At 42.6% G+C, this 15868-nt stretch overlaps 1 protein-coding gene across 2 annotated transcripts in view; it reads left to right on the top strand.

Annotated features, from left to right (window-relative positions):
- PRMT8 (protein arginine methyltransferase 8) overlaps positions 1-15868 on the top strand; it is a 99845-nt gene that overhangs the window by 46711 nt on the left and 37266 nt on the right. For both annotated transcript variants that reach the window (XM_032874855.1, XM_032874854.1), the window contains exons 3-4: positions 12644-12799; positions 15347-15410. In XM_032874855.1, coding sequence (XP_032730746.1) covers positions 12644-12799; positions 15347-15410 — 220 coding nt within the window. The remainder of the gene's footprint in view (positions 1-12643; positions 12800-15346; positions 15411-15868) is intronic.

Raw genomic sequence — 15868 nt, 5'->3', positions numbered from 1 at the left:
CTAGGAGCTCAGATGCTTTGCAGCTCGAATCCTGTGGCTGAGAAGCCCTTCCAGAGGCCATGCTGTCTGGTCTTCAGGGAGGCCTTAGGAGGCCTTAGGTCCTAGACCAATGAACACCTCCAGGGGAAGAAATACAGCAAGCTTCCTTGGAAACCTGGCCCAGGTCTGCCATCCTGATTGATTCTCAGGAAATTCTTGTGTCTCAATGCTTGTCTTGCACCATAGCAGGGAAGATTTATGTTCCTTGTCCAACAGAACAGAGCTTCCCTGCAGCCAGGAAGCCTGCACCCTCCTCTCCTCCAGCATTTTCTCCAGCCACCCAGCCTGGGGACCGTTCACTCATTAACTAGTGCTTACACAGTGCCGGGCACGGTTCTAAGCACATTCTACATATCATTTCACTTAATGCTCCTAAGAACTCTATGAAGAAAATATTTCTATTATCCCCTTACCGTATGAAGAAATACTGAAAAGGGAACAAAGCCCTGCTTGCTCTGCAAATGCGTTTTTGAAGTAAGACTCAAAGCTCCTCTTTCAATTAGATGCCTGTGTACACCCTCCCTGTGACAAAATGGTAATACTGTCACTGCCGGAAGAGTATTTAAAAATAATAGCCAGCACGCCCCCCACCCTCCCTCCCCCTTTTTTTTTAATAAGTGCTTGCAGCATGCTGGGGATTGTTCCAAGATTGTACCTGATTGGCTCATTTATTTCTCAGGTCAGCCCTAGGAAGTTGGTATTATTATTTTTGTCCCCAATTATAATTACTTGTATGTTTGTTTTTAGACAAACCAAATTTATAGTATTTAGTATTTACTTTTGGTGTTTCTGTTTTAATTTCATGTATTCCTTTTTTAAAGATGCCCATTGTCCCCGATGCCAGCAACCCACCAACTTATAAAATAATACAAATTTATTATAATGAACTCAGAGAATACAAGATCACTGGTCCCCAGTTTGTACATGGGGGTGTGAGATCTTAAGAATCCAGGTCAACTTTCATTCCTTGCTTCTTTTGCCCACGTCACAAGATAATAAGTGGCAGAGCTAGGAATGAAACCTTCACGTTTGGGGCCCAGGGGCTTCCTCCCTGACTACCATGGAGTATAGACTTTAAACCAAGTCTGTCTTCCTTTCTGGAAACTTTGACTTTGTTTCTGGTCGTTCCTTTGCAATTCCAGGTGGAGACAGAGAGTGCAGGACGGGTGCCTCAGTCAATTCTAGACTCAGAGGTTTGCCTTATTCACCTGAGGGAGACTCAGGGTTTGACATCCCCCCCCCCACCCCAGAACTGCTGTCCACATAAAAGTGTTAAGCTTGGGACCTTCAGGGAGGAAGACTGGGCCCTGTGTTTCTTCCGGAGGTCCTGGCTCAGGGGGCCTGAGCAGCTGAGCCTGCTGTTCTTGGTGGCTCACATGTCATCTTGGGCAGATAAGTAAGCAGCTGTACCTTCCCTGATCCTACTCCCCATGGATGTGGGGGTCGGGTGAGGTGGTGCACTGAGCCCTGTCCTAGGCCTGAGAGAGGTTCTGGGAGGCAGAAAGACATCTTCAAGAGCCTACCCTGTCCCTAATTAGAGGACATGTCACCCACAGGCCAAATTCTAATAGGCATGTAGCTCTGGGCACCTGTTTCAATGAGGTAGATTCCTAGGTGGACATGCCAATTCCAAAAAATGCCTCCCCTGGGGCTTGCCTGAAATCCCTCCACTAGAAACCAACCAATTATGACATGGGCATCATGCTTATCCTTCCCGGTCTTCAAGCTCCGCTCCCCCATGGAGCCTTCGGCGATTGACTTCTGGGACACCTCCCTCTGAATAACTAAGTTCCTGCTCTGCCACACATTTGGCTCCTGGGATGGGCTTTCCTCTGCTTTGATTAACTTCTATAATCCCCTCAGGACTTAGTTCTTTGGCCTCTAGCCACCGGCATGACGCGCTGATTTGTGGTTTCTTGACCTGGCAGCTAATCTGATCACTCAGGTGATGCCCGGTCAGTACATGGCTGGGCATCCTGGAGGGTGTCATCTCCAGTGGGAGAAGAAACCAAGGGGCATCACATAAATACTATACCAGCTTCCCTCCATTTCATGTATTGATAGAAAGCCCAAACTTGAACGTAAACATATATAAGTATAGAACAGACTGAGTAATAAACAGGGAGCAAATGATCCTCAGGTCATGTAACATTTCTTTCCTTAGTAACCTGCCCTGGAATAGTTTTAGCAATGCTTTGCCTCTGGAAGTACTTCTGATCACCTACCTTGAATCCCTCCTGCTGCCGTAGGCCATCCGTCTCTAGATCTGGCTTCTGGGGAAATGCATAGGTCTTCTTGTTGGGCCAGCTACCTAGCCTTCCTTCACCCTTGAGGTTTCCCTCCACCCTATTTGGTTTCCAAGATCATCTGATATGAAAAAAAAAGAAAGTAAGGGGGGTTGCATATGGATGGACTCTGAACATTGTTCTTTGCAGAGACAGGGCCTGCTCGCCTCTCATTATCAAGCACCAGGGATCCCCGTTCTATGCCAGACAGCTAGTGGCTAGTGCCTTTGCCTCCTCAGTCTGGACAAGACTCACACCTCACCATCCAGAGCTGAGCTGGCTGTTTGGCAGTCTTCTCCCATCATTAACAAGATGCTCACAGGGCTGGGCAGCAACACAGCCAGCTTGCTGATTAATAGTGATCAGTGAGAGTTTAGGAAACGTGATGCAGGGTGGATTGGGTTTGATTAGTCTGTAGATGTAAACAAGAAGTGTGGAGTTTGTGGGAGGTTTGAAGAGCACAGTAAGAAGTGATTCTGGACACTTCTGTTCTCCCATCCCTGTTATGGGGCATCTCTGAGAGGAATGGAATCTTGAATGGGAGAGGAAATGACAGATGGGTGCTTACTGAGGCTTCTGCTCAGAGGGGAGGGGGCCAGATCCATGACCTCCCAAATCTCACCCCTGAATTCCCAGAGTCTTTTATAGTTGGCCCCTGGGCTTGGTTCCTCAGCAGCCAGAAGAATCCCTGCCAGTGGGGCTGTGTTCCCAGCCCCCAGCCCTGGGCTCTGATCCCACTCCTGGCCAGCTCTCTTCTTTTGACAATCTTGCTACAGGTTCTTTTGAAATAGATTTCTTCAGGGCCTCATTTCCCAGCAATTAGTCAATGTGCTGTCATGTGTTTAATAGGCAGAAAAGCTGTTAGACAAAGGCATCCACAGCTGGGGGCTGGGAATTGTTTTCGACAAAGAGTGGCAGGCTCTTGTCTGATATGTCTGGAGACTTCTTTGTACTTTTCTCTCCTAGGGATGATTAGAGCAGGGGTAGAGGCACAGGAGAGAGCCTCTCTTTTGAGGGGCTGAGCAGGGGAAGCCTTGCGAAGTCACAACTCTTCTCCCAGAACTTGCACCTTTGAACCAAACTCTTGTGGTCTGGAGCCTTAGAGGAAAGAAGAGGTCAAAGCAGTGATGGAAAGCATTGAATTAAAGGCAGGTATCTGGGAAGCTCTCCTTTAGCAACAACAGAATCTGCAAAGGCACTGGGCCAATCTAACTCCATCAAGACAGGGAGTAAGGACTTCCAACTGTAGCTATGGCTGATGAATCCCGAAAACTTCGCTCCTATTTCGCCTCCATTCCTCAATTATGGCTCATCTTCAACTCTTTCCTTGCATGGAGGAAAACGGTGACAGTTGTCACCAAAAGCCAGAGCTAACACTTTTTTAACATTTACTACATTTATTTAATCATCACAACAATCCTATGAAGTAGGTACTATTATCATTCCATTTTCCAGAAGGGGAAATTGACACACAGAGGCTAAATGATGCTCTGGGTTAAAGACCTCAAAAGCATGGGAGCTGTGATTTGAAGAAATACAGGTGGATCAATTTCTAAAACTGACAACAACATACCAGCAACACTCTGTACGGATTTTCTCAAGCAATGAAAGAACATCTGGAACAGCTGCTGTAATTGGAATCACTACCTGACTATGTTTATGATAATATATAGTCATTCTCCAAGATCCATTTCTGTTTTCTCACAGGCAAATAGGCCACTTGAATGGGGATGTGGGTCTTCTGGAATTAGTCTCCTGGACTAATGGGTCTCCTGGAATTAGTGTCAGCTCAGAGCCAGTGTCCAATAATCCTCAAAACTTTATTTTCCCTTCTCCAATGCAGTCACACTGTAATGTGGTAATGGCTGCAGATCCAGTTGGTGAAGACTGGAAGAAAGATTAACAGCATCCGTTTTTGGCACTGTAACGGAGTTTTTCTTCATAGAACATGGCCTTTCCTTCATTCAAGTGTTCTGGGTCTGTTAACTGTCTCACATCTCTGAATCATTTGAGCAGTTTGACTCTAGATTTGGTGATTCAAACCAATTTGATCACCAAACCAATTCGGTGATTCTGTTCACTAGACCTATACTTTTTCTGCTTCAACAGATCAAGTAAGAATTCAGTATGCTTCCCAGCTATTTCTTTTCTAGACCCTCTATAAACTCTTTTCTAGAGACCTATGGCAAACACCATAGGTTTCTGCAAGTCAGAGTTCTGAATACTGCTTTGGCTCCCAAGTCCTTTGCAGTAACCACACCCATAGAATACACGGTGATTAGGTGCTACAATTTGACTTGTGCTTCTCCAGAATCCCAGTTTGATATTATTCCCATTGCCATTAGGGGTCTCAGTTTGATGGTGGCCCTTCCCACTGTAATTTCTGACCTATAGAGAAGAGCAACCAGAGAGCTCCTCAAGGACGCTGGACTCCCCCTGCAAACTTATTTTTCACAACTGTGGTAAAAATCCTGTTCTGTGATGTTGGTGAGTAGGTCTCACATGACAAATGCACTCTAACATTCCAATCTTCTAAGGCTTTGGATACCTTTCTCTTCAGCATACCAAGGAAGTTCCAGCATTTCGACTTTGTGTAGTAGGGGCTAACCATGGATCCGTATTTCAGTTACCCAAACAAACCAACCATTACAGGCATTCGAAGCCTCTAAGAAAAAAACAATGAATCCGGAATTTCTGTTTAGTGAACCCATATCAATAAACTTGGCCCCATTCAACTTTATATTCCTTCCATATTGATCCCACAGCCTTAATACACACCCCCATACATATTCCCTAGGATTCAATCTAAACAAATGAGAAATACCATGTAGTTCTTTTGGAGTGTATCATACCTCCTCATGAGTCGCATTTTATACCTCACCCTTTGGAGTCTGATTAGAATGGAATCTAGTTACAGAGTTAGCAGCAAAGAAAGCAGGGGTAGGTCTTGAGGGGGATCAGCAGTACTTCCAGCAACTACCTTAAGGGAGGCCAATATGATTCTTCAGGAAAAGGTAAACAAACTCCCTCAGGCAGGGGTAGAAGATTCTTCTACTGGCAAAGAAGAGTCTGTGATTTAGGAACTTGAGGTTCCCCGTTCATATGTTTCCTGTTTCCATTCCAATTTTTAGGATCCTGTTCATTCCCGACAGATGCCTCGACTTTAACAAAAGAGGCCTTGCAAGGATGGGAATGCAATTTGTGTGCTAATTCAGGCACTTGTGGGATTAGATTTTGGATTTGGTTTTTGGAAATCTTGACCCTGTACCTACAGGAAATGTTTTTGTTTGTGTCTTTGTTTTTCCCAGGGAAATCACAGAAGCTTTTGGGTGCTATATGCAGACCTTGAGCTGGGAATTTAAGTTCTTAAGGTCATTTTCTTTCTCCAAGTTTTTTTTTTTAGAACAGTTAGTAGCAACCAACCAGCTAACCCACCCATTATGCCTCTTATGTTGACTAAAATGTTCTAAGATAGCAAATACTTAGTCATCCAGAATCTGGTCTTTATTAATACTTTATTACAGGTATCTAAAGTAATATTTGAGTAACTCATTCGCCATTTCGTGCTGTTGACCACTGGTGTCCTCCTTATCAGTGGCAACATAGGCATTAGTGCCTTTAATTCTAATCAGATTCCAGAAAACTGAAAACTAATTCAGAAAATACATCATTATATTCAGGAGACATTCCTAGCATCAAATTCTGTATCAGTCAGAGTTCAACCATGGAAGTTGATCCAGCAGAAGATATATATATATATCTATATATAGATCTAGATCTAGACCTATATATATCTATATAGATCTAGATATATAGATCTAGATCTAGATCTATATATATGTTACCAACTTTAACTGGTAACATAGTAGAAAGAGAATTCTGGGAAATGCAGAGTAGCCAGACAGGGTGACACATTACAAAGCTGTCACATATGTGTGCACAAAGTTTCAAAAACGTGAAGCAAAATCTATAGAAGGAGAAAAATACAAATCTCCAACTATAGTTAGAGATTTTTTAAAAACACTTCTCTCTTGATAGTTGGTGGAACAAACACACACACACACAGGATTAGTAAAATGTAGAAATTTGGATGATACAACTAAAAAACCTGACCTGATAGGATTTTGTAGAACATTGTTTCCACAAACTAAAAGAATACTCGTTACTTTTAAGTACACAATGAAACGTTTGCTAAGATAGATCATATGCCTAGACCATAAACAAATCTTAATATATTTCAAAAGACTGAAATCATGCAGAATACATTATTTTGATCATAATGGAATCAAACTAAACCAAAAATAATAAATTATTAAGAAAAATCTCTAAATGTTTGGAAATTAAGCAACACTGAAAACAGGGTCAGAGAAGAAATAACAAGAGAAATTAGAAAACATTGCAAACTGAATGAGAGTGAAAACACAAAGCTGTGGACTGAATGTTTTTATCCCCTTCAATATTCATATACTGAAATCTTAATGCCCAGTATATTGTTATCAGGGGGTAGGGCTTGGGGAAGTAAGTGGATCATGAAAGTGGAGCCCTCATGAATTGGATTAGTATCGTAAAAGGAGACATGATACAATCGTCCCAATAAGTGAAAGAAGAAGGCAGAAAAATGAGGTTAGAGTCAGAGAGGGAGATGTGAAGACAACGGAGACAGAGGTTACAGTGAGGAAGTTGGGGCTTTGAAGGTGGGAGGATCCATGAGCCAAGGAATGCAGGTAGCTTCTAGCAAGGCAAGGGGATGGATTTTGTCCTAGAACTTCCAGAAAAAACACAGACCTGATGACACCTGATTTTAAGTCTGTGAGACCTGGATGAGACTTCTGACCTCCAGACTGTGTGAAAAAAAATCTATGTTATTTTAAATCACTAAGTTTTGGCTGATTTGTAACAACAGCAATAACAAACTAATACAGTCTCCTAAAAATTCTACTAAAGTTATTTTTTTCCATATTTAAATATTTATTTAATCTTTATTTTTAAAAATATTTAATCTTTAAGTAATGTTGTATATCCTGTGAGATTATGGTCCACCCATATTTTTATATAGATCGTTAGGCACTATGGCATCATTTATTAGATAATCTATCCTCCTCTCAGCAAAATACATTTATAATGTATTCTGGAATCTTGAAAAAATAAAAAGAGACATGAAGGCTTGCTTTTTCACTCTGCTCTCCACCACGTGAGGATATGAGGAAAGGATGACAATCTGCAAACCATGAAGCAGGCCCTCATCAGATAATGGATCTGCTGGCACCTTGATCTTGGACTTTCTAGTCTCCAGAACTGTGAGAAATAAATGTTTGTTTTCTAAGCCACCCAGTCTACAGTTTTTTGTTATAGCAGTCTGAACTAAGATACAGACACATGGAAATTTGTGGGATGAAATGAGAGCAAAACTTAGAGGGAAACTTATAACTTTATTTATTTATTTATAGAGAGTGGGGAGGGGCAGAGGGAGAAGGAGAGAGAGAATATTAAGTAGGTTCTACGTTCAGTGTGGAGCCTTATGAAGGGCTCGATCTCACGATCCTGAGATCATGACCTGAGCTGACATCAAGTGTTGGACACTTAACCAACTGAGCCACCCAGGTACCCCAGAAATTTATAATTTTAAGTACTTATATTAGACTAAAAGCAAGGTACAAAATCAGTGATCAAAGCTTCTACTTTATGAAGCAGAGAAAACAAATAAACGCAAGTAAGTTTGAAAAAGCAAATAATAAAGATGAGAGCACATATCAATGAGGTAGACATAAAACAACAGAGAAAATCAACAAAGCTAAAAGTTAGCTTTTGAAAAGACTAATAAGATAACCCCTAGTTAGACTGATCAAGAAAAAGTCAGGTGAAATACAAATTATTTATGATAATTTGGGTATCATAAATGAAGACAAGGATATCAGTACAGATAATATAAACATTTGAGAGGCAATTTGAGAATGTTATGACAATTTTATGCCCATAAATTTGATCTCTTAGCTGAAATGGATAAATTCCTTGGAAAAATACTTTGTCAGAACTGATGTAAGAATGTATGGAAAACTAAAACAGACCTCTATCTATTGAAAAATTGAGTCTTCCCACAAAAAGGATTGCAGACCCAGATGGTTTTACTGGTGAATTATATGTCAAACATATTTTTAAAAGATTTTATTTATTTATTTGACAGAGAGAGAGAGCACAAGTAGGCAGAGAGTCAGGCAGAGAGAGAGGGGGAAGCAGGCTCCAGCTGAGCAGAGAGCCCAATGTGGGGCTCGATCCTAGGACCCTGAGATCAGGACCTGAGCTGAAGACAGAGGCTTAACCCACTGAGCCACCCAGGTGCACCTACATGTCAAATATTTAAAGAATAAAAGTACCAATCTCATACAAACTTATTCAGAAAGTATATGAGAAAACATTTTCTAACTTGTATGAGGAGCTCAGTCAGCATAACTTATTACCAGAGAAAGTAAGAGAAAATTAGAGATTAACATCTCTCATAAATATAGATAGAAACTTGTGTAATAAAATATTAGTAAGTAAAACACAGCATTATTTAAAATGGATTATACATCATGACAAATTATTTGTTCAGCATTCAAAACCAATCTATGGAGTTTAACCTACTATCAGACTAAAAGAGAAAAGTCACATACCATTTCAATAAATGTAGAAAAAACATGTGACAGAATTCAATGCCAATCATGATAAAAGCTCTCAGCAAATTATAAATAGAAAAGAATGTCTTCATCTGATAAAAGACATTTATAGAAAGCCCACAGCTAACATTATGCTCAATGGTGACATTTATATTACTGGAACAAAGAAAGAATGCCTGTCTTCTCCTATTTTATTCAATGTTTTATTGCATGGCAGTCCTTTCTAGTTCAGTAAAACAAAAGGAAAGAACAAAAAAAATAAGGCATACAGATAGGAAAAAGAAGTAAAATTGTCTTAATTCACAAGTGACAAGAGTTTTCATGTAGAAAAACAAAGGAATCTACAAAAAAAATCATAAGACAATTAATATGTGAAGCGTGCTCGCTGAAAAACACAAAGTCAATATGTAGACTGACATAAAGCAATTGGAAAATAAAATTTTAAAATATCATATACAATGCCATAAGGTAAAATAGTTGAGAATAAATTTAATGAAAGAAATGCAAGACTTCTAAAATCTATAAAACATTGCAGAAAGAAATTAAAGTAGACCAAAATAGGTGGAAGGCTGTGTCAGTGTTCTTGGATTATAAGATAATATTTGTAAAATATCAGTTCTTTCCATATTGATTTATAGATTCAGCGCAATTCCAATCAACTCCAGGGAGCTGTTCTGTGTGAATTCACAAGCAGACTCTAAAATATAGATGGAAATGCATAAGCTCTAAAATAAACCTTGTAAAAGAAGAACTAAAACTCACACTATTTCAAAGTTAATATAAAGGTACAGTGATCAAGTTAGTGTTGAACAGGTATATTAATGGAAGAGATCAGAGAAACTGCAAATATATAGTTAATTGATCTTTGACAAGGATGGCAAGGTAATTCAATGGAGGAAATGATAGTTTATTCTACAAACGGTGCTTAGATCATGTTTTGTACATGTTTTATATATGTTTTGTATAAAAAATAAACTCACATGCCTTATTTTTAGGAAATAGGAAAAAATTCATTTGACATGAATCATAGACCTAAAGTAAAAACCATAACTATAAAACTTCTGGAAGAAAACATAGATGACTATCTTTGTGAACTTGGGTTAGACAAAGATTGGACAGAACACAAAAAAATTCTAATCATTAAAAAAAACTCCTCCTAAAATTTGGCCTTTATCAAAACTAAAAACTGCTTTTCAAAAGACAACATCAAGAAAATGAAAAGGCAAATCTCAGATTGGAAGAAGATATTCATAATACATATATCTGATAAAGGATTTGTTTCTGGAATATATAAATTCCTACATTTCAATAAGGGAATGATAAATAGGTCAAGAAAAAGGTGGGCAAAAGACTCAAACAGACATAGCATAAAAGATTTATATGAATAGCCAATAAGCACATGAAAAAGTTATCTATATCAGTAGATATAAGCAAAATGCAATTAAAACTGCCATGAGATACCAGCTCATATGTACAAGAATCAATAAAAATTTTTTTTTAAGATTTTATTTACTTGAGAGATAGAATGAGAGAAGAGAGCATGAGAGGGGAGAGGTCAAAGGGAGAAACAGACCCCCTGGCCAGGCAGGGAGCCAGATGTGGGACTAGATCCTGGGACTCTAGGATCATCACCTGAGCTGAAGGCAGTTGCTTAACCAACTGAGCCACCCAGGTGCCCCAAGAATTAATAAAAATTTTTAAAAGTGATAATACTAAGTTGCTGGCATGTGAAGCAGCTTGAGAGCTAAAGCAATGCTGGTGAGATCACGAACTAGAACAACTATGTTGGAAAACTGGTGATTTCTTATGAAATTCAACAACTACCAGGAAACCCATTTCTAGGTATTTACCCAAGGAAAATGAGGACATACCCTCAAATATACTTATTCAAGAGTGTTTGTACCTGCCTTATTTGTACCAATCCAAATACCCATCAACAAGTGAGTGGATAAACTTCCATACAGTGGAATACTAGTCAGTCACAACAAGAACAAGAAAAAAGGAACAAACCTTGGATATGTGCAATAAAGTAGATGAATCTCAAAAAACCTTATGTTGAGCAAAGGAAGCCAGATACCAAAGTGTACATACCATATGATTCAATTTATATGAAGGCAGAAGGAAGCTATAGTGATATAAGTTAGATGATTGATCATCTGGGTGGTGGGGGGGATTGAATGCCAAGGGGCATTAAGGACTTTCTAGGGATTTAGAGATGTTCTATGGCTTGATTATAGTGGTGGTTACACAGGTATACATTTGTCAAAACTCTTACACCTAGGAAGGCAAGTGATATGATGAGCACTGGGTATTAGAGGCAACTGATAGATTGTTGAACTCTACATCTGAAACTAATGATGTACTATATGTTGGCTAATTGAATTTAAATTTAAGAAAAAAAACCCTTACACCTAACCAGGCATTTAAAATTTGTGCTTTTTATTGTATGCAAGTTGTACTAAACATTATACTAAAAGTGTACTATAAATCCCAATACTATCGATGATGAATTAGTCAAAAGCATTTGGGGCACCTAGGTGGCGCAGTCAGTTATGCGTCCAACTCTTGATTTTGGCTCAGGTCATGATCTCAGGGTTGTGAGATTGAGCTCCATGTCATGTGGGGAGCCTGCTTAAGATTCTTGCTCTCCATCTTCCTCTGCCCCCACTCCTCTACATTGCTTGCGTGCTCTCTCGCTCTCTCGAAAACAAAAAAAAAACAAAAAAAGAAGTGTTTGCTGATAGCTTGAGTAGACAAAGGTCTCTGCCTCACTGCCATACACAGATCAGTCATGTTTTCCTTAGGCTGGAGACAGCTATAAGGGGTAACCTATTTTCTTTTTGGCCACAAAACACTTAACTAATGGTGGACAAAGAAATATGTTTTCCATTCTTTAAAAAAAGCAAAATGAAAAAGGTATGCACACACACACAAACCACAAAGACTCCTCTAATAACCTGTTGGATGACAATTCTCTCACCTTGGCAGAAGATTCTGCTTCAGGTTTAACTTAAATCCCTCAAGTTGCATTGCACTGATCTTTCCTTTTATTCTTTGGTAGATGGGGCTTTTGGTCCAGGGCTGGACATGAGTGTCTTTTCTTATAGTACAAAATTATCTTTCGTGGGTAGAGTTTTAGGGCTGGAGTTGCTTGAAAGTGTCAGGTAACCCCTAGTCCAGCTGCTCTATAGTACTTTCCCACAGCTTGGGCTAATGACATCATTGAGATTTTTGTATTTTTTTTCTAAAGATTTTATTTATTTATTTGACAGACAGAGATCACAAGTAGGCAGAGAGGCAGGCAGAGAGAGAGAGGAGGAAGCAGGCTCCCTACTGAGCAGAGAGCCCTATGCGGGGCTCGATCCCAGGACCCTGGAATCATGACCTCAGTTGAAGGCAGAAGCTTTAACCCACTGAGCCACCCAGGTGCCCGAGATTATTTTTTTTTTAAGATTTTATTTTTAAGCAATCTCTACACCCAACATGGGGCTCAAACGCATGACCCTAAGATCAAGAGTCGCAGGCTCCACTGACTGAGCCAGCCAGGCATCCCCATCATTGAGATTCTTGAAAAATTTGTCAGGACAGTACTGGCACCAGTCGTGACCTTGGTGTGTTCCTGCGTGGCTTGAATACTCTGACATTGCCTTTCCTTTCCTTCTACAGGAAATGCTGAAGGATGAGGTACGGACACTCACCTACCGGAACTCCATGTATCACAATAAGCACGTGTTCAAGGACAAAGTAGTGCTGGACGTTGGGAGTGGTACCGGGATCCTTTCCATGTTTGCTGCTAAAGCAGGGGCCAAGAAAGTGTTTGGGGTGAGCACGTCCCTCCTTCCCTCCTGTTGGCTTCTGTAGAGCCAGTCCCTGCCTCCCACCTTCTCCTGCTCCTCCTACAAGTACAAATCCGGGTCCATCCCTTGCTGGGGCCACACCTTCAAGGAGAAGTAGAGAAAGTCAAGTGTGACTCTCAGGAGTGAGGGCAAGTTCTCATGGCTCCCTCTCACTCAGGCCTTGCTTCTGGCTCTTTGCCCTGACAAATGTTGACATTTACCAAGGATTTTTGGCTTTCTGGAAATCATGCCGGTGTCATCGTTACCTTAGAGTGCTTAGTCCTACCATCATCTTGAGACGCAGTGCAGTGTTGTCATATGTGGGAGCTCTGGCTTGAATCTGCTCTGTGTGACTGTGGACAATTCACTTCTGTACCTCGGTTTCCCCATCTATAAAATGGCCCTAGTAACAATACCTCGCCCATGGAGTGATTGTGAAGAATAAACGAGTTTAATACATATGTAAAGTGCTTAGAACAGGGCCTGGCATATGACCAATGCTCAGTGTCTAATACTAATATAGTTGGGATGAGGCCCTAGGGGATAATAACAAGACCATCTCCTTCCTTAGCTCGTTAAAGGGCAAGTCGGTAAGTTTAAATTTGCTGTTCTGGCTGCTGCAGCCCATCCAGATAGAAATGGAGGCCGGTGCTCTGGGGAGGCTCCCAACCTTCCTCTGGCTCCCACTACACAGCTGGGCAGTGCTTGATGACAGGGAGGCCTCATCTCAGCCCCTGTCTGGCTGGGGCATGGGTAACCGAGGTCTGAGGAGTGAAAGGGCCTGGCTGCCCCTCACTGGCTTCTAAGTGGCCAGCGCTCCAGCTAAGGAGCTGTCAGGAGGTGCCCACGCGGCCCCTCCCAGCTGTGGTGACTATCCCAACCCTACTAATCTGTCTGCCCCCTGGTCTTTTGCTGTCACAGCTCTTTTATAAACAGCTCCCACATCTAGCTGGGCCTCTTTCCTGATGGCTCATTTCATAGTTTCTCCTATTCCAAGCTCTCCCTTCTACCCACTGTTCTTTTCGAGAGAGAGAGAGAGCAAGAGATGGAGAGAGGTAGAGAGAAAGAGTGAGAGAGGGAGAAAAGGAGAGGGATAGAGGGAGAGAGAGAGGGGAAGAGAGAAGGGGAGAGTGAGAGAAGGAGAAAGAAAGGTAGAAGGAGAGAGACAGAGAAGGGGAAAAGGAAAACGGGTGTAGGGGGCAAAGACAGGAAAAGAGGAAAGAGGGCTCTAAGGCCACCTGGGTGCTGGGGCTTGGGGGCCCATCAATGCTCTGAGGGGTTCACATGCTTTGGATTACCTCACAATGACGAAGAAAACAGGGACTGTTTCCTCACTTATGAGGAAACTGAGGCACAGCTGGAGAGTGGCTGAGGCCGGGTGTGAATCCAGGCTGCTCGGCCCTGGGTCACGCATTCTTCACCGTGAAACCCCTCAGCTTCTTGCAGATGGAGGTCAACGTTGTGAGCAGGGGGAGGAATTGGAGGAACACAGTCCCAAGGAAAGTGGGATCGAGGCCACAGGACTGGCAGTCCAGGAAAGGGCCCAACCTCTGGGGCCCTGAGCCTGACAGAGGTCTGTCCTCTCTGATGGAGCCACCCTTCCTAGCCCTGCAGGCACCCTTACCCATCCTCAAGGCTTGATGGAGGCTGTGGGCAGCCCCCTCGGGTGTTCCTATGCAAATACTCTCTGGGAGGCCCTGGGAGCAGTCTGAGGGGAGTCCGGAGTGTGGAGGTGAGTGGCAGCCTCTGTGGGGAGGGGCCAGCTAAGAAGGTGAGGGCAGCTCTTAGCAGCTGCCCCTCTGGCTCCAGGACTCTCTGGCCCTCCCCTGATGCGTGGCCCAGTCTGGGACTGGATCTCCCACTGTTCCCACAAGGTCTGGCTCTCAGCTGATGGTCAGCTGATTTCTCACATATCCTGGCCCTTTGCTTAGGAGAATTTGGGAGCTCAGAAAGTTTTGTAGATTAAAAGGAATTAATTATCTCAAAGGCGGACACCACAGAGGGGGTGAGACTTCCCTTGTGTGTGACCTGTGTGGTGGGATGGATCTCAAGACTGGCCCAGAAGCCCTGTTGTGACATTTCTCTCTCCTGGAATGCACCCCATTGAACAAAGAGGATTAAGGGTGGAGAGTAAGGAGAGTCATGTCCCAGGAGACTCATAGCAGCTCTGGCTGTGGCTTGCCTTCCATGTCCTTCCCCAGGAGGACAGGAGCTATGCAAACTCATCCCATTCTCTGGCCAGGAGGAGGCCTACCAGCTCCTTCTGAATCTCCTAACTTGGACACCAAGCCCTCCACTGTGAAGCAGTGGCTGGGAATCAACCTCATGACAAAGGCAGACAGATTCAATGCAAGAGCCACTGGCCTGCAAATCAGGACGGCTGCCCTGTAGTTTTTAATCTGCCGCAAGATAACTGTACGGCTGTGGGCAGGTCGCTGTACCCCTCTAGGCTCAGCTCCTCCATTGGTTAAATTGGTACTGGACATGCTGTGATCTTTTTATGCCTCATTCCTTTGTTCTGTGCCCTTTCTAGATTGAATGTTCCAGTATTTCTGACTACTCAGAGAAGATCATTAAGGCCAACCACTTGGACAACAGTAAGACATACCTCCACGTGTTTTCCCATGGACGGAGGGGGTGAGGGGGCTTGCACTTTCTTGTTTGGGTGGTATAGACGGATGTGGCCTTGGGATGGTGGATCCCAGCTGAGGCCCTATTTTCAGGACTGTGCCCACAGGGTTCTGGGGTTCCCCATCCCACTGTGTCAGCCAAGGACACGTTATCCCCAGCTCAGCTTCCATGGCTTAGCCGCCATTCCCCTGCTTGGCCCCAGCTGTGGGCATTCTGTTGAGTATTGCAAAATAGCAGCTATTCCTCCTCCTCTTCCCTCTCCACAACCCCCAGCCTTACCTCTCCCCATCAGCCAACCAAGGGCATCCACATAGACCCCAGGCTCTGCCTCTGGAGAAATGTGGCCCTCTACTGCCCACAGGCCCTGTTGCTGATGATGCTGTCTTGGAGTGGGACCTTCTCCAAGCTGGAGTCTGATTATAAA

Source organism: Lontra canadensis, unplaced genomic scaffold (genome assembly GCF_010015895.1).
Source record: "Lontra canadensis isolate GAN:19392208 unplaced genomic scaffold, GSC_riverotter_1.0 scaffold53, whole genome shotgun sequence".
NCBI lineage: Eukaryota > Metazoa > Chordata > Mammalia > Carnivora > Mustelidae > Lontra > Lontra canadensis.
This window is presented reverse-complemented; position numbering and strand designations above follow the sequence as displayed.